This window comes from Octodon degus, unplaced genomic scaffold (assembly GCF_000260255.1).
Source record: "Octodon degus isolate 3935 unplaced genomic scaffold, OctDeg1.0 scaffold00153, whole genome shotgun sequence".
Classification (NCBI taxonomy): domain Eukaryota; kingdom Metazoa; phylum Chordata; class Mammalia; order Rodentia; family Octodontidae; genus Octodon; species Octodon degus.
The window spans coordinates 2,145,699-2,157,633 of record NW_004524729.1 but is presented as its reverse complement, the minus strand read 5'-3'; the positions used below and the strand labels follow the sequence as shown (position 1 = coordinate 2,157,633).

General features: G+C 62.1%; 1 protein-coding gene across 2 annotated transcripts; it reads left to right on the top strand.

Annotated features, from left to right (window-relative positions):
* The first annotated feature begins 155 nt into the window (after positions 1-155).
* Kiaa0930 (KIAA0930 ortholog) lies at positions 156-11,362 on the top strand. 2 transcript variants are annotated; one of them, XM_023702569.1, is made up of 10 exons: positions 156-215; positions 345-496; positions 4,257-4,382; positions 4,459-4,536; positions 4,929-5,030; positions 5,940-6,080; positions 6,514-6,708; positions 8,376-8,538; positions 9,363-9,521; positions 9,862-11,362. In XM_023702569.1, the coding sequence occupies exons 1-10, from the start codon at positions 206-208 to the stop codon at positions 9,900-9,902; spliced, it is 1,167 nt and encodes a 388-aa protein (XP_023558337.1). In that variant the 5' UTR covers positions 156-205; the 3' UTR covers positions 9,903-11,362. The 2 variants fall into 2 exon arrangements, with proteins under 2 accessions (XP_023558337.1, XP_023558336.1); XM_023702568.1 differs by lacking the exon at positions 156-215 and having other exon boundaries at positions 254-496.
* The last annotated feature ends 573 nt before the right edge of the window (positions 11,363-11,935 follow it).

Genomic DNA, 11,935 nt, shown 5'->3' with positions numbered 1-11,935 from the left:
GCGAGAGAGGGAGGGAGGGAGGGAGGGAGGGAGGGGCGGGTGTCTGCTCAGGGCGGTCCTGCCTGGCTGCTTCCTCCTCCCTCCTCTGCATGTAGGTTTTCCTTTCCTCCAAGGTGCTGATTCATCCCCTGGCTGGAGCTGGCCCTCAGGCTGCCTGCCGCTGGGTGGAGGACTCGGCTCCTGGGAGGTGTCCAGGCCTCTAGGGATGCCCAGGGGATAGCAGCAGAGCGGCTCTGCCTGTGGAATTCTGATCCAGCATGCAGCACCGATGGCAGGGCATGGCCAGGGTCACCCATCAGGCCACAGTGGCCACCCTCTCTTACCCCTTCTGCCTCCTCCTGCAGGCTGCCTCAAGGATGATCGCATTGTCTTCTGGACGTGGATGTTCTCCACCTACTTCATGGAGAAATGGGCCCCCCGGCAGGATGACATGCTGTTCTACGTTCGCCGGAAGCTGGCCTACACGGGTGGCGAGAGCAGCGTGGATGGGAGGAAGGTGGGTGTCCCCCAGGCCAGTGCCCGAGGCCCATAGGTCCTTCCCCACAGCCCTGCGGGCCGAGAAGCAGGAGGTGTGCGCTGCCCCTCCCACATCGTAGCGCGGCGCAGTCTCGCCTTTTGCCTTGTTGGCATGCTGTGTGCGCTGTTACTCATATCCCAGGGATCCTGGAGGGCAGTGGTTGTCAGCAGCGTGGTGGCTGTGAGGGAGCAGTATAGGACCAGCCGAAGGGCAGCCTCTCCCACAAAGGAATAGATGTGACACAGCCTGACAGGGCGGAGGCCGGTGCTCCTTCCACCGGCTGGGTCCTCTCCACGGACTGCCTGGCGCGTGGCTCTGTGCTGTGCCCCCTGTGGACTCCAGCCCTCAGTGCAGCAGCTAGACAGGACGCCCGGGCTCGGAGGTACAGAGCCTCAGCCCAGGGGCCGGAGGGGTGAACGAGGCACAGTGTGCACGCTCCTTCTGTGTTCAGTGTCAGTGCTTTGCACAGGGCTTAAGCATCCCATATACCAAACAGAAATGCTTTGTGTTCCTTTAAAAATAGAAAGCAGGGGTGAGCAGATAGCTCAGGTGCCTGGCAAGCACGAGGTCCTGAGTTTGATCCCTGGTACCAAAAAAAAAGAAAGAAAAAGAAAGAAAAGAAAAGAAAAAAGGATATATAAAAACACACAGCAGAGTGCTGTGGACCACACCTGGGCCTTCCAGCCTGTCTGGCTCCAGGCGCAGACCCTGGGACTATGGCCCTGGGTTTGTCGCCCAGGACCTGTGCACTGTACTGGGAGCTCTGTCTTGGTCACATACAGAGTAAGCCTGTCCCAAGTGGACAGGCCTGGTGCCTTCAGGGGGGAGAGGGTGGACACTGGGGACCTCCTGATGGTCTAGAAGGGCCCCAGCAGGGGACATCGCCCGCGGCTGATGGTCACAGTGAAGGGCCTGCAGGAATGGCATGGCCAGTGCTGGCTCCAGTCAAGAAGGTGTGGAGGCCTGGCAGAGCGTTCACTGGTGTGGCAGGGCAGGGTGCCCTATGGGGTAATGAAGCCCTGCGCTGATAATGGGACCTGGTAGCCCAGCCTCTGCTCCTCAGTTCTGCCCACGTCACCCTCTCTGCCCCATGTGCAGGTGGCAGAGCAGCTGCCAGACCAGCTTTGTGATTCACTGTGTGCCAGGCTGTCCAGTCGCCACTCTGGGGCCTGGGAAGGCAGGGCCTTCCCTCGCTGGCACCTGGGAGTTGAGGGTGATGTGATTTGAGGCCCCCTTGGTGGGAAGGGCTGGCAGCAGGGGGCTTCCTCACTCCATGGGCCTCAGCCTCTGGTCCCAGCCGCGCTGGCAGAGTCCCTTCCTGAAACAGTGGTCTTTGCCCCGAGACAAAGGCTGTTGCCTCCAGGGGCCCAAGGAAGCTGCTGGTGCATGTGTTGGATACTGTTGGTGGTGCCTGGAGCTTCAGCTCCAGGAGAGGTCACAGCTGTGTGGTCAGGAGGGCAAGAAAGGGTGCCAGATCTGTGCCGTGTGGAGGTGGTAGGTGCAGGGGTGGGCGAGGGCAGCTCCTCCTGCGTGGAAGAGCAGGAAACGCAGAGTTCACCTGGGGAAGGAGCCACCAGGGGACATTAGGTCAGCGAGGTACAGGATTGCCTGGGGGTGCTGGGCACGCACAGTGATCCACTACCCCCAGAAGGGACTTGGGTCTACCCCTGTTGGGACAGACAGCCCAACAGATGGCGTCCAGGGCCACCAGGGCTGTGATGGGGGAAGAACAGGGCTAGACGGCAGCAGAAAGAGGTGCCATGTGCGCAGAGGGTTGTAGGACCCAGAGGGGGCAAGGTGGACTTGGGACATACCTGCTACAGGGGTCACGCCCAGACCCTGCACTAAGGGAGGCAGTAATGGCTTGTGTGATCCAAAGTGTGACACAGCATGTGTCATAGCGTCCTGCCTCCAGGCTGGGCAGGGTAGCACCTGGCACAGTTTGGAGGAGAAGGCAGGCATGCCTAGGACCCACCACAAGGGCGTTTATTCCTGCTCACAAGGCCGCAGTGCCCGGGGCCGCCTGCAGGGGGCGAGCTTGACATGGGAGCAGGGGGCCCCACCCCACCCTCAACCTTGGCCGGCGAGGGGGTGCTGCGCCTGCGCACTGCGAGGCCTCTGCGGCAAGCCCAAGCTGCCACCCACTCTCCCCTTCCGGGTACCCGGTTGCCACGGCAACCAGCTAGTCTACCAGTGCCTAGCAAGAAAGGAGGGATGGGCAGAGCCAGAGCCGCAGTGTGGGCGGCATAGGACTCTGGAATCCCCTCGCCCTGCTCCAGGACACCCTGGGGCTCCTTGGGAGGGATGCCCTGGCTTCCCTGCGGGCTTCATTCACCCTTCCCAGGCAGCCCACGCAGTCGTTAGTGGGGAGGGTAAGGCATCTGTCTGTGGCCTGCTCTGTGCTAGTGGCCCATGCCGTGAAACACTGTCACTCCTGTCAGCACCCTCAGCATCTGGGGTAGCATCGTATCCTCGACTTCCCAGGCAGAAAGTAATGGCTCAGGGACAAGGAGGGCGCAGCTCTGCGCGCAGCTGCGCATCTCGCCATTGGCAGGTTTCTTGAGCCTAACAGGCACTCAGGAATATGGCCAGGTGCATCCCTGGATCCAGACCCCTGGGCCACAGGGCAGGCCCCGCGGCGTGTGTTCACCATGGCTTGCATGCAGTGCCCTCGCTTCCTGTGTGCCAGCCTGTCCATGCAGGTGGTGGACATTTGACTTGTTACGGCCACATTCTGCTGCTCTGGGGTCCTGTGCGCCTGTCCCTGCAAGGGTGGCTGCCCCAGGCGCCTGGCCCGGTGGCGCTGTCTCCTGACAGGCGCATTCCCCCACACAGCTGCCCTTCCCGCTGCCCGCTGTCCACGGTGCCGGCCGTGCCGAGACCGTTCCTTCCATTCACTCAGCCAGCAGAGGTCAGCTGAGCGTCTGCTGCGGGCAAAGCCCACACCTTGCCTCCTGGCAGGGTTGAAATGAGATGATCTCAGAGCCATAAGTACTCAGGGGGGAAAGAAGTCAACCAAGGGTCAGGGATGTAGCTCAGTGGTACAGTGCTTGCCTCGAAAGTGCAAGGCTCTGAGTTCAATTCCCAGTACTAAAAAGGAAAATAGTACAAAAAAAGACCCAAGAGAAACTAAACCAAGTAGGACGAAGAAGGGTGCCTGAGAGGAGCAGTAGCTCTGTGAGCTGAGGCCAGGGCCAGGAAGCCCTTCCGTGGACCTCCCTTGCTTCCCTGAGGCTTGGGTGCTCCTGGGCCCCTCCAGCTTCTGGCCTTGGGTGCATGGGCACTGCCCAGTGGAGATTTGCCCATGGCCCTTGGATGAGGGCCTCAGGGCCCGACAGGATGGCTGTGTCAAAGTCTGCTCTGGGGTATACCTCCTGCCCCTTCTGGAGAGGCCCAGACCCCTGGCTTCTCCTTGACACATCCCCACGTGACTTTAATACTTTTGATCCTCACTCGTTACATGAACTTCGACCCTTGGCTTCCAGGATTCCTTGAGGCTGCAAGGATTAATGATTTGTAAGTGCTAATCCTAGTCCCAGGCACCCACTGAGAGCTCAGCAGAAGTCACAGTAGCACTGTGGTCAGTGACACAGAGCAATACACTTTTATCGCCACCACCTTGAGAGGCGTGTGGAGGAGGGGCAGCTCCCAGTGGCATCAAGAGGCAGGTGGGAGGGAGGAGGGGATGCCTTCTGTCCTAATCGCTGCCAACCCACCCTCACTGTGCCCTGTGTTGCAGCTGCCCGAGGCCGAGCCTGAGGTAGAGGTGGAGGTGTACCGGCGTGACTCCAAGAAGCTGCCAGGCCTGGGAGACCCTGACATCGACTGGGAGGAGAGCGTGTGCCTGAACCTCATCCTACAGAAGGTAGGGGCAGGTGGGGTGGGCGGGCACAGCCCAGGGACAGTGACCCCTCATGCACACTGCCCGTGCCCTATTCCAGCTGGACTACATGGTGACCTGTGCTGTGTGCACACGCGCCGACGGGGGTGACATACACATCCACAAGAAGAAGTCACAGGTGAGACGGGGGGCCGGAGCCAGTGGGGCTGGGGGTTCTTGTGGAGGACGCCTCCCCTCCCCCGAGCCCTCCCTCTGCCTCTGCTGCACCCTCCCCCTCTTCTTCCCTCTCCCCCTCCTCTATGCTCGGCCTCTGCAGGGTCTCGTTTCCACCCCAGGTCCTGTGTCCCAAGCACGCAGCACACAGCTCTGGCCTTGGCTCTGGGCAGCATGCTGCGGTGGCCCGTCCCTGGGGTGGCTCAGGGTCTGCTGCAGGCTGGGGCCTCTCAGCCCTGAAATCTGCCTTCCTGGGCTGCGAGTGCAGCTGCGTGGTACAGCGTTTGCCTGGCTCACCCGAGGCCCTGGCTTCTGTCCCCACTCAGCACTGCACATCGTTTTCTTGCTTTCTTCTAGCAAGTGTTTGCCTCTCCCAGTAAGCATCCCATGGACAGCAAAGGGGAGGAGTCGAAGATGAGTTACCCCAACATCTTCTTCATGATTGACAGCTTCGAGGAGGTGAGCAGCCCAGCCTGGCTGAAGTCCCCTTGCCTGCCTTCTGGGGCGTTTGAGGGCAAGGGCTTTCTTCTGTAGGAGGCGTTGGGCAGCTGGGCAGGGAGGGCCTTGACACCTGCCGGTGTGACCCCTCTTCCCAAGGTTCCGCTGGGGTCAAGGGAGCTCCCCCAGCTCTGGGCCTCAGTTTCCTCATTTGTACATGAGGGTCACGGCCTCCCATCCTGCATATCCAGGACTCCCGATGGGAGGATGCAGCGAACCCTCACATATTTATTGCTGTGTTCTCCCTGAGGCCCCGTGCCAACCGCGCAGAGCCCTGAGGAGCAGGGGGTGGGGCTCTAGGCTGGAGGTGAAGCCTTTGTTCCAAGGCAGGGGAAGTGGGACACAGGAGAGTGGCAAATGGGGGGAAAACCTGGGTGTCAGGCAGGGAACCAGAGGAGACCCTGTCCCCCAGGGCCATCCTCAGGCCAGGCCCTTGCTGGTCTGGGCAGTCAGGTGGCTCTTGGGGCAGGGTGGCCCCAGAAGTACTGGGGCTGGGAGGCGACAGCCTGTGATGGGGCTGTGCCAGGCACTAGAACAGCAACTCCGAACTTGGCAGGATGTAGCCATCCCTGCCTGGGCTGCCTGGGTCCAGCGCTTGTCCTCGGGGAGGGGTCCCTGTCAGCGCCGCCGGACTTCTGACTGAGGTTTGGGAACTAGGTCAGGCTGAAGTGGACCAGGCAGCTGGGACCGTCCAGCTTGGAGCAGAGGACCTGTGGTAGCCCAGCCAGTGTGCCCCTCCCCAGCATGGCTGCCTCCTCCTGGAGCACCTGGAGCCCTGGGACCGTGAGGTGGCCTTGCAAGTGGCCCAGCTGTGCTGCCCAGATGCTCCAAAGCTCATTCAGGGCCACATGTTCTGTCTGTACCCTCTAGGTGTTCAGCGACATGACAGTGGGGGAAGGAGAGATGGTCTGTGTGGAGCTGGTGGCCAGTGACAAAACCAACACATTCCAGGGGGTCATCTTCCAGGGCTCCATCCGCTATGAGGCACTTAAGAAGGTGTATGACAACCGAGTGAGTGCCAACCTTGGGGCCCCTCTGATGCAGCGGTGCCAACATGGGCCTGGCATACCCATGCAGAGGCCCGGGGAGGAGAGGAGCTCGGCCGTGTCTGGGCTTCACAGGGCCTCAGCCCTGCTTCTGGTGGAAGTGAGGGTGGGTGGTCTGTCCCAGCTCTGGAGCCCCTGGGCTGGCAGTGCCACTCCTGGCTTTCTGTGCTGACGTGGGACAGCTGGATGGACAGGTCGCTCAGTCAGTGGGTGCCTGCTGGAAGAGCTGGGTGGCAGCACTGCGGCTGGGCCTGGCTATGGCCTGGGTCCTCAAGGTGGCAAGGCCGGTGTCCGGCTTCAGAACCTCCCAGGGGGGCCCTCAGGGCTGTCATGTCGTGGGGGAGGGGCGCTGCGGAGCTGCCCTACCACCTACTCAGGCCACGTCCTATGCACCGCAGGTGAGTGTGGCTGCGCGCATGGCCCAGAAGATGTCATTTGGCTTCTACAAGTACAACAATATGGAGTTCGTGCGCATGAAAGGGCCCCAGGGCAAGGGCCATGCTGAGATGGCCGTCAGCCGCGTGTCCACTGGAGACACGTCCCCCTGCGGTACCGAGGAGGGTTCCAGCCCAGCCTCGCCCATGCACGAGAGGGTAAGGGCCGCGCACCTGGGCAGGGCTGCTGCCCAGGGTGAGCGGGAACGTGGGCTCAGAGAGGGTGCAGCCCTGCCCAGGGACACACCGTGCCTCCCGAGACAGCAGAGAGGAGGCCTCCCACGCCCACAGGCTGGGCAGAGCACACAGGGCCTGGGCCCCGGCTCCTCTGCTGGCCTGTGTGTCTGCCCCAGTGCGGGACCCGTTGGTGATCCGGTGGGGGGCTGCTGCCTGGCGGTGCACCCTGCCAAGACGCTGCAGGCCAGGCCATCTCCACCTCTGCCCCTCTAACGCTCTGAGACTTGGTCTGCTGCTTCAGTGGGGTGGCCTTGGTGGGGGACTGGGCCCTCCGTTGCCCCTGGCCAGAAGGGGCAGCTGTTCTAACGGCCTGACGCGGCCTTCTTTGTCCATGTGTACCCATATTCTTTTTCAATATGTTCTGCAGTTAGTATTTTCTAAACCAAATAAAACCAAGAAGTGCTAATTTTATTTTGAAGATGGGTGAGACCCTAGGGCCTTCTGCTCTGACTCTGAGATGCAGGCCTGGTCTTCTTGGCCAGCTGTGCCAACAGAGCCAGGCGAGGCTGGCCTTGGGTCTGCTGTGTGACTGCACCTGTCACTGTCCTGCTCGGTCCTTGCTTTCTCCATCCCCCCCGAGTGGAATGGCTGCGAGGTGCCGGTGGGCCCAGGGGCAAGTGGCAGGGGTCGCCCAGCAGAGCCACAATCTAGAGCCCCTGGGCACCACCCTCGTGTGTGCCCTGTCACTGTCCTGTCCCTGGGGGCCACTTGTAACCAGCGCACGACAGATGTAGACTGTGTATTGTGGTTTCTGGTGTTTGTTCTTATCTTTTAAAACCTTCCCTGGCTTTTGGGAGCACCGTCTGGAGCCCAGCAGCCGCGCGGGACTCTGGTGGATGTCAGAGCTGTGACAAGGCGGCTGAGGGGGCTCCCGAAGTCTCAGGCCCAGCTCATCTTGCTGCTCCGATTCTTGTTTGCATGGGGAGGAGGGAGGAGTTGGGCCAAGTTCCCTCTGCCTGGAACGCCCTTCCCCCCCTTCTTCACCTGGCGAACTCCTACTCGTCCTTCAAGACCCGGCTTGAGCAGCGGCTCCTCCAGGAAGCTTACCTTGCTTTCCCAGGCTGTCCATCCCTTCGGCCTCTGTGCTCCCACATTCTGTGCTTCCTTTTCTGTCTCAGTGCCAGCATGTTGTCGTGGTTGTCACTTTGAATCTGTCGCTCTGTCACTCCCAGCAGACTGTGAGCTCCTTGAGGGCAGGGACCTGTGCCCACCTGTCCAGAGTGGGTGTGGAGGGTGCTGGTGAAGGGAGGGGAAGAGACGAGCACAGAGCTCCAGGATGTAGTGGGTGCAGGGAGTGCGAGGGCAGGCCTTCAGGAGCCGGAAGAGTGCTGGAGCAGGCCACGCTGCACCCTGTGTGCCCGTCTCGCTGCTTGGTGACCCGAGGCAGGCACGGGTGCTGCCCACTTCCCCTTCCTTGCGCTCGGGTGTGGCCATGGTCCCCACCTGGAAGAGCCCCTCCACCTGTTCGGGGTGGCCAAGTGCTCTCCCAGTGGGGCCCCTGGCTTGGCCATTGTCCCCTTCAGAGCCTGTGCAAGGGTCGTCGGAGGGCAGCAGGGGAGCGGCCCTGTGACGGAGCCCCTCATTCCCAGGTGACCTCCTTCAGCACGCCCCCCACGCCCGAGCGGAACAACCGGCCCGCCTTCTTTTCCCCTTCCCTCAAGAGGAAGGTGCCCCGCAACCGCATCGCTGAGATGAAGAAGTCCCACTCGGCCAACGACAGTGAGGAGTTCTTCCGGGAGGACGACGGCGGAGGTGATCAGCTAGCAGCTCTTGCCCCGGGTGTCCTTTGTTCATTGGTGTCTAGAGCATGGTGCTACGAGGTGGGAGCTGGGGACAGACGGACAGACAGAAGAGGCATGCCCTGCTGCCCCAGGCTCCTGTGGCCCAGGCTGGCTTCTCTGCGCGGAGGGCTGTGGGCCGCCTTCCCTGCCGCTCCCTGGCTCGCCCGCCCGCCCTATTCTGGAACCTGCGCCCTGGTGGGCTGCGCGCTCGGGCCCGGTCTCACATCCTCCCTCTGGCCGTGTGTCCTCCGTGGTCAGTCTCACTGCCAGGGAGTCATCCAAGCAGACATCAGGTGTCAGCTGCATCGTTCAGGCCCAGGAAGCCACTCGGCTGGGTCTGGGTGCTCTGCTGGCGAGGTCCAGGCGTCCCCGTCCTTGGCGTGGCTGGGCTCTTGTGGCTCCCTGCACGTTTGCAGAGCACACAGACTTTGCCACTCAGGGACCAGCTCTAGCCCAAGCATCCTCGGGAGGGGACTAGGCCTGCGGCCTTGACGGGCAGCTGGTGTCTTCATCCTGACCTCCGCCCCGAGCCTGGGGGTGCCCGGAAGTATGGCCTGTGCCTCTTCTCGTGTGAGCCCTGGGCTCCCACCCCACACGCATTTCCAGCTTGGTAGAAAGTGCTGCTGGCCACTGCAGGCTGCCTCCCTCGACGACCACAGGATGGGTGACGGGAAAGGGCCGCCCCAGTGCTCATGCCCAAAGCTGGCTGAGCCAGGTTCCTTCCCAAGCTGCAGCGTGCTGGGTGGAGTGTGTGCCTCCGGTGGCCCAGGCCCCTGACTGCCCTCTCCCTTCCAGCTGACCTGCACAATGCCACCAACCTTCGCTCCCGCTCCCTGTCTGGCACGGGGCGGTCCCTGGTCGGGTCCTGGCTGAAACTGAACAGAGCTGACGGCAACTTTCTTCTCTATGCACACTTGACCTATGTCACTTTGCCGCTGCATCGGATCTTAACAGGTAACACGATGACCGTGACACGCAGAACCTGCAGTGGGCAACCTGGCTCCTGGGCTCCTGGCATTGGCAGCCCCTGCCCCCTCATGTCCCGGCTTCTGCTGCAAATGTCCCACGAGGCGTCCTGAGCAGCTCTGTGCCCCGGGGTTGCCACCTTGCTGACCTGGACCTGCAGTCCTGCCGGGTGGGGGTCTTGGTGGCCCTGCTGGCTCTGCCCTGGTACCTGCGCTCCTGTAGCCTGAGCCCACACGAGTGTGCGGCAGTGGTGTCCCTCTGTCAGAGGAGCTGGGTGGCTGTGGTGCCTGGGGTTCAGCCTTGGTGTCGTCTGCTTCCCTCCCCCTAGACATCCTGGAGGTACGGCAGAAGCCCATCCTGATGACCTAGCATGGCAGAGCCACATGGAGCCCTGGCCCTTAGGCTTGGGGACTGCTGCCAAGTGCCTACCTGTCACCGCCACCGGGGTCTTCTGTGACAACCAGCGCCAGGGCTGCAGCCAGGCAGGGCCGCTCGACTCCGGGGCCAGGGCCGATCCACAAACACCAGCCCAAACTGAAGTGCCTCGTCCTCCCCCCCGCTGGCTCTGCTCCTGCCTGCATCCCACCTCCCCTGCCCAGCTCCGGAGAACCCTCTGCACCCAGACAGGGCTAGGGACGCCAGGAGGCCACAGACGGCAAAGGGACAGCAGGTCCCACAAGGGCCCTGCCACGAGCCGCATCCCACCCGACATAGGTGGACACCACCCAGCCGGGCCTTCTGTGAGTCAGACTGGCCACACTTCCTCCCAGGCCTCGAGGAAGGTGTTGTGACCTGGTGAACCCCAGTGTGCACCCTCCCCTCGCCACACTGTCACAGTGGGCTCCCCGGGGAGATGGGGACATGACCCATTCATCGGCTTTACCCTAGGCTGGGGATACCTCGCCTCACACCCAGTTCCAGAACCTTCTCCAGCTGAGCAGACAGCCCCAACCCCCCAAGATTGGCCTTCGCTTCCAGCCAAAGAACACCGCCAACACACATGCCTACGCCCCAGGCCATCAGTTCTGGGCCTGGGCTGGAGGGACCTGCAGAACTGGGGTCCTGAGGCCAGGTGGGAGGGTTTGGTAGCCAGGGTGACTGAGGGGCTGGGCTTGGCATCCTTCCGGGGTCCCCAGAGCAGATGGCATCTCCTGGGGTCGGAGGGACTGTGCTGTCCCCTTGCCCAGTTTCCAGCGCTTCCAGCGTGCTGGGCCCATCACAGGCCAGCCCCCTGCAGCCAGAGCTGCTTACGCGTGTGCGCGCTGTGGCCTGGTCTCTCCTCAGCACCTGGGGCCTCCCTGCCCAGCTGGGAGTTGACCAAGAGCTGCATCTCTCTCGCTGTTCTGGTTGTAGGCCCTTGGCCCCTTGGGGGCGCCAGGTTCCCCTGTGGAGACCTCTTGTCAGTAGGAGAGGGCAGCTCTTCTCCCATCTGTTTCCATTCTGCGGGCTCTGGGGACAGGACTCCTTTGGGCTTTCTCCAGATTTTGTATGTTGTTATTAAAAGCGAGCTATTGCATTTCATCCTGCCTCAATTTGCCCACCTGTAAAATGGGGCCAATACCACCTACCTCACTGATGTTTCCAGGGTTTCAGTACACAGCTAGGTCAGGGTGTGACTGAGAATCATTCCTGTGCGGGCTGCTGTGCAGCGACCCAGGATCCGACATCCGCATGGACGTCCGTGGCTCTAGCCACACTGCAGCTCAGCTCTCCCGGGGGCTCGTGCTCACCAGTGTCTTAGGGCTGCAGTCAGGTCACAGGCCACCGTGGGGGAGCGGAGGGTCAGGCCCTGAACATGTGGGGCCCCAGGGTGTCCGGTACTGTCTGTGTTTGTGGCTCACACACCCTTGGTACTGGACCCTGGGGAGGGTCTTCCTGGGAGGGGGTCCCCCGTGCCACCGTGGCCAGGCCCTCCTGGCTTGGCAGGTGAAGGGGGGGGACTAGGAACAGCTGTAGGTGCAGAAGGAGGGGCTTCCCGCGTCACGAAACGTGCAAATGTGGGGTTCTATTGATTGATTCTTGCTGTGCTGGGGGGCGGAAGCCCAGGCTTGTCTCCGCTAGCGCCTCTGAGGCCTGCCCAGCCCCCAGGGCAGGGCCGTGGCCGTGACCCCTTCCTCGTGGGGCCTGTGGACGCCAAGGAGCGCTTGCGCTACTAAACTTAAGCCACGCTCAGGCACGTGGCAACTGGACTGCTAGCTGGCACGCTGGGGCTTGCTGTTTCGGAGTAATAAATGACATCAGTGAAAGCGTGGGAGGAGCAACTGACAGGCCTGGAGAGCGGGACCCTGGAAGGCCGGTGTCATCGTCCTGGGGACAGCCTGAGTCCTGTTCCACGCAGGGCTGGCCACACGTGCATGGTGTCCTGGGTGGGAATTGGAACGAAAGCAGTTTTGCTTTTAGGA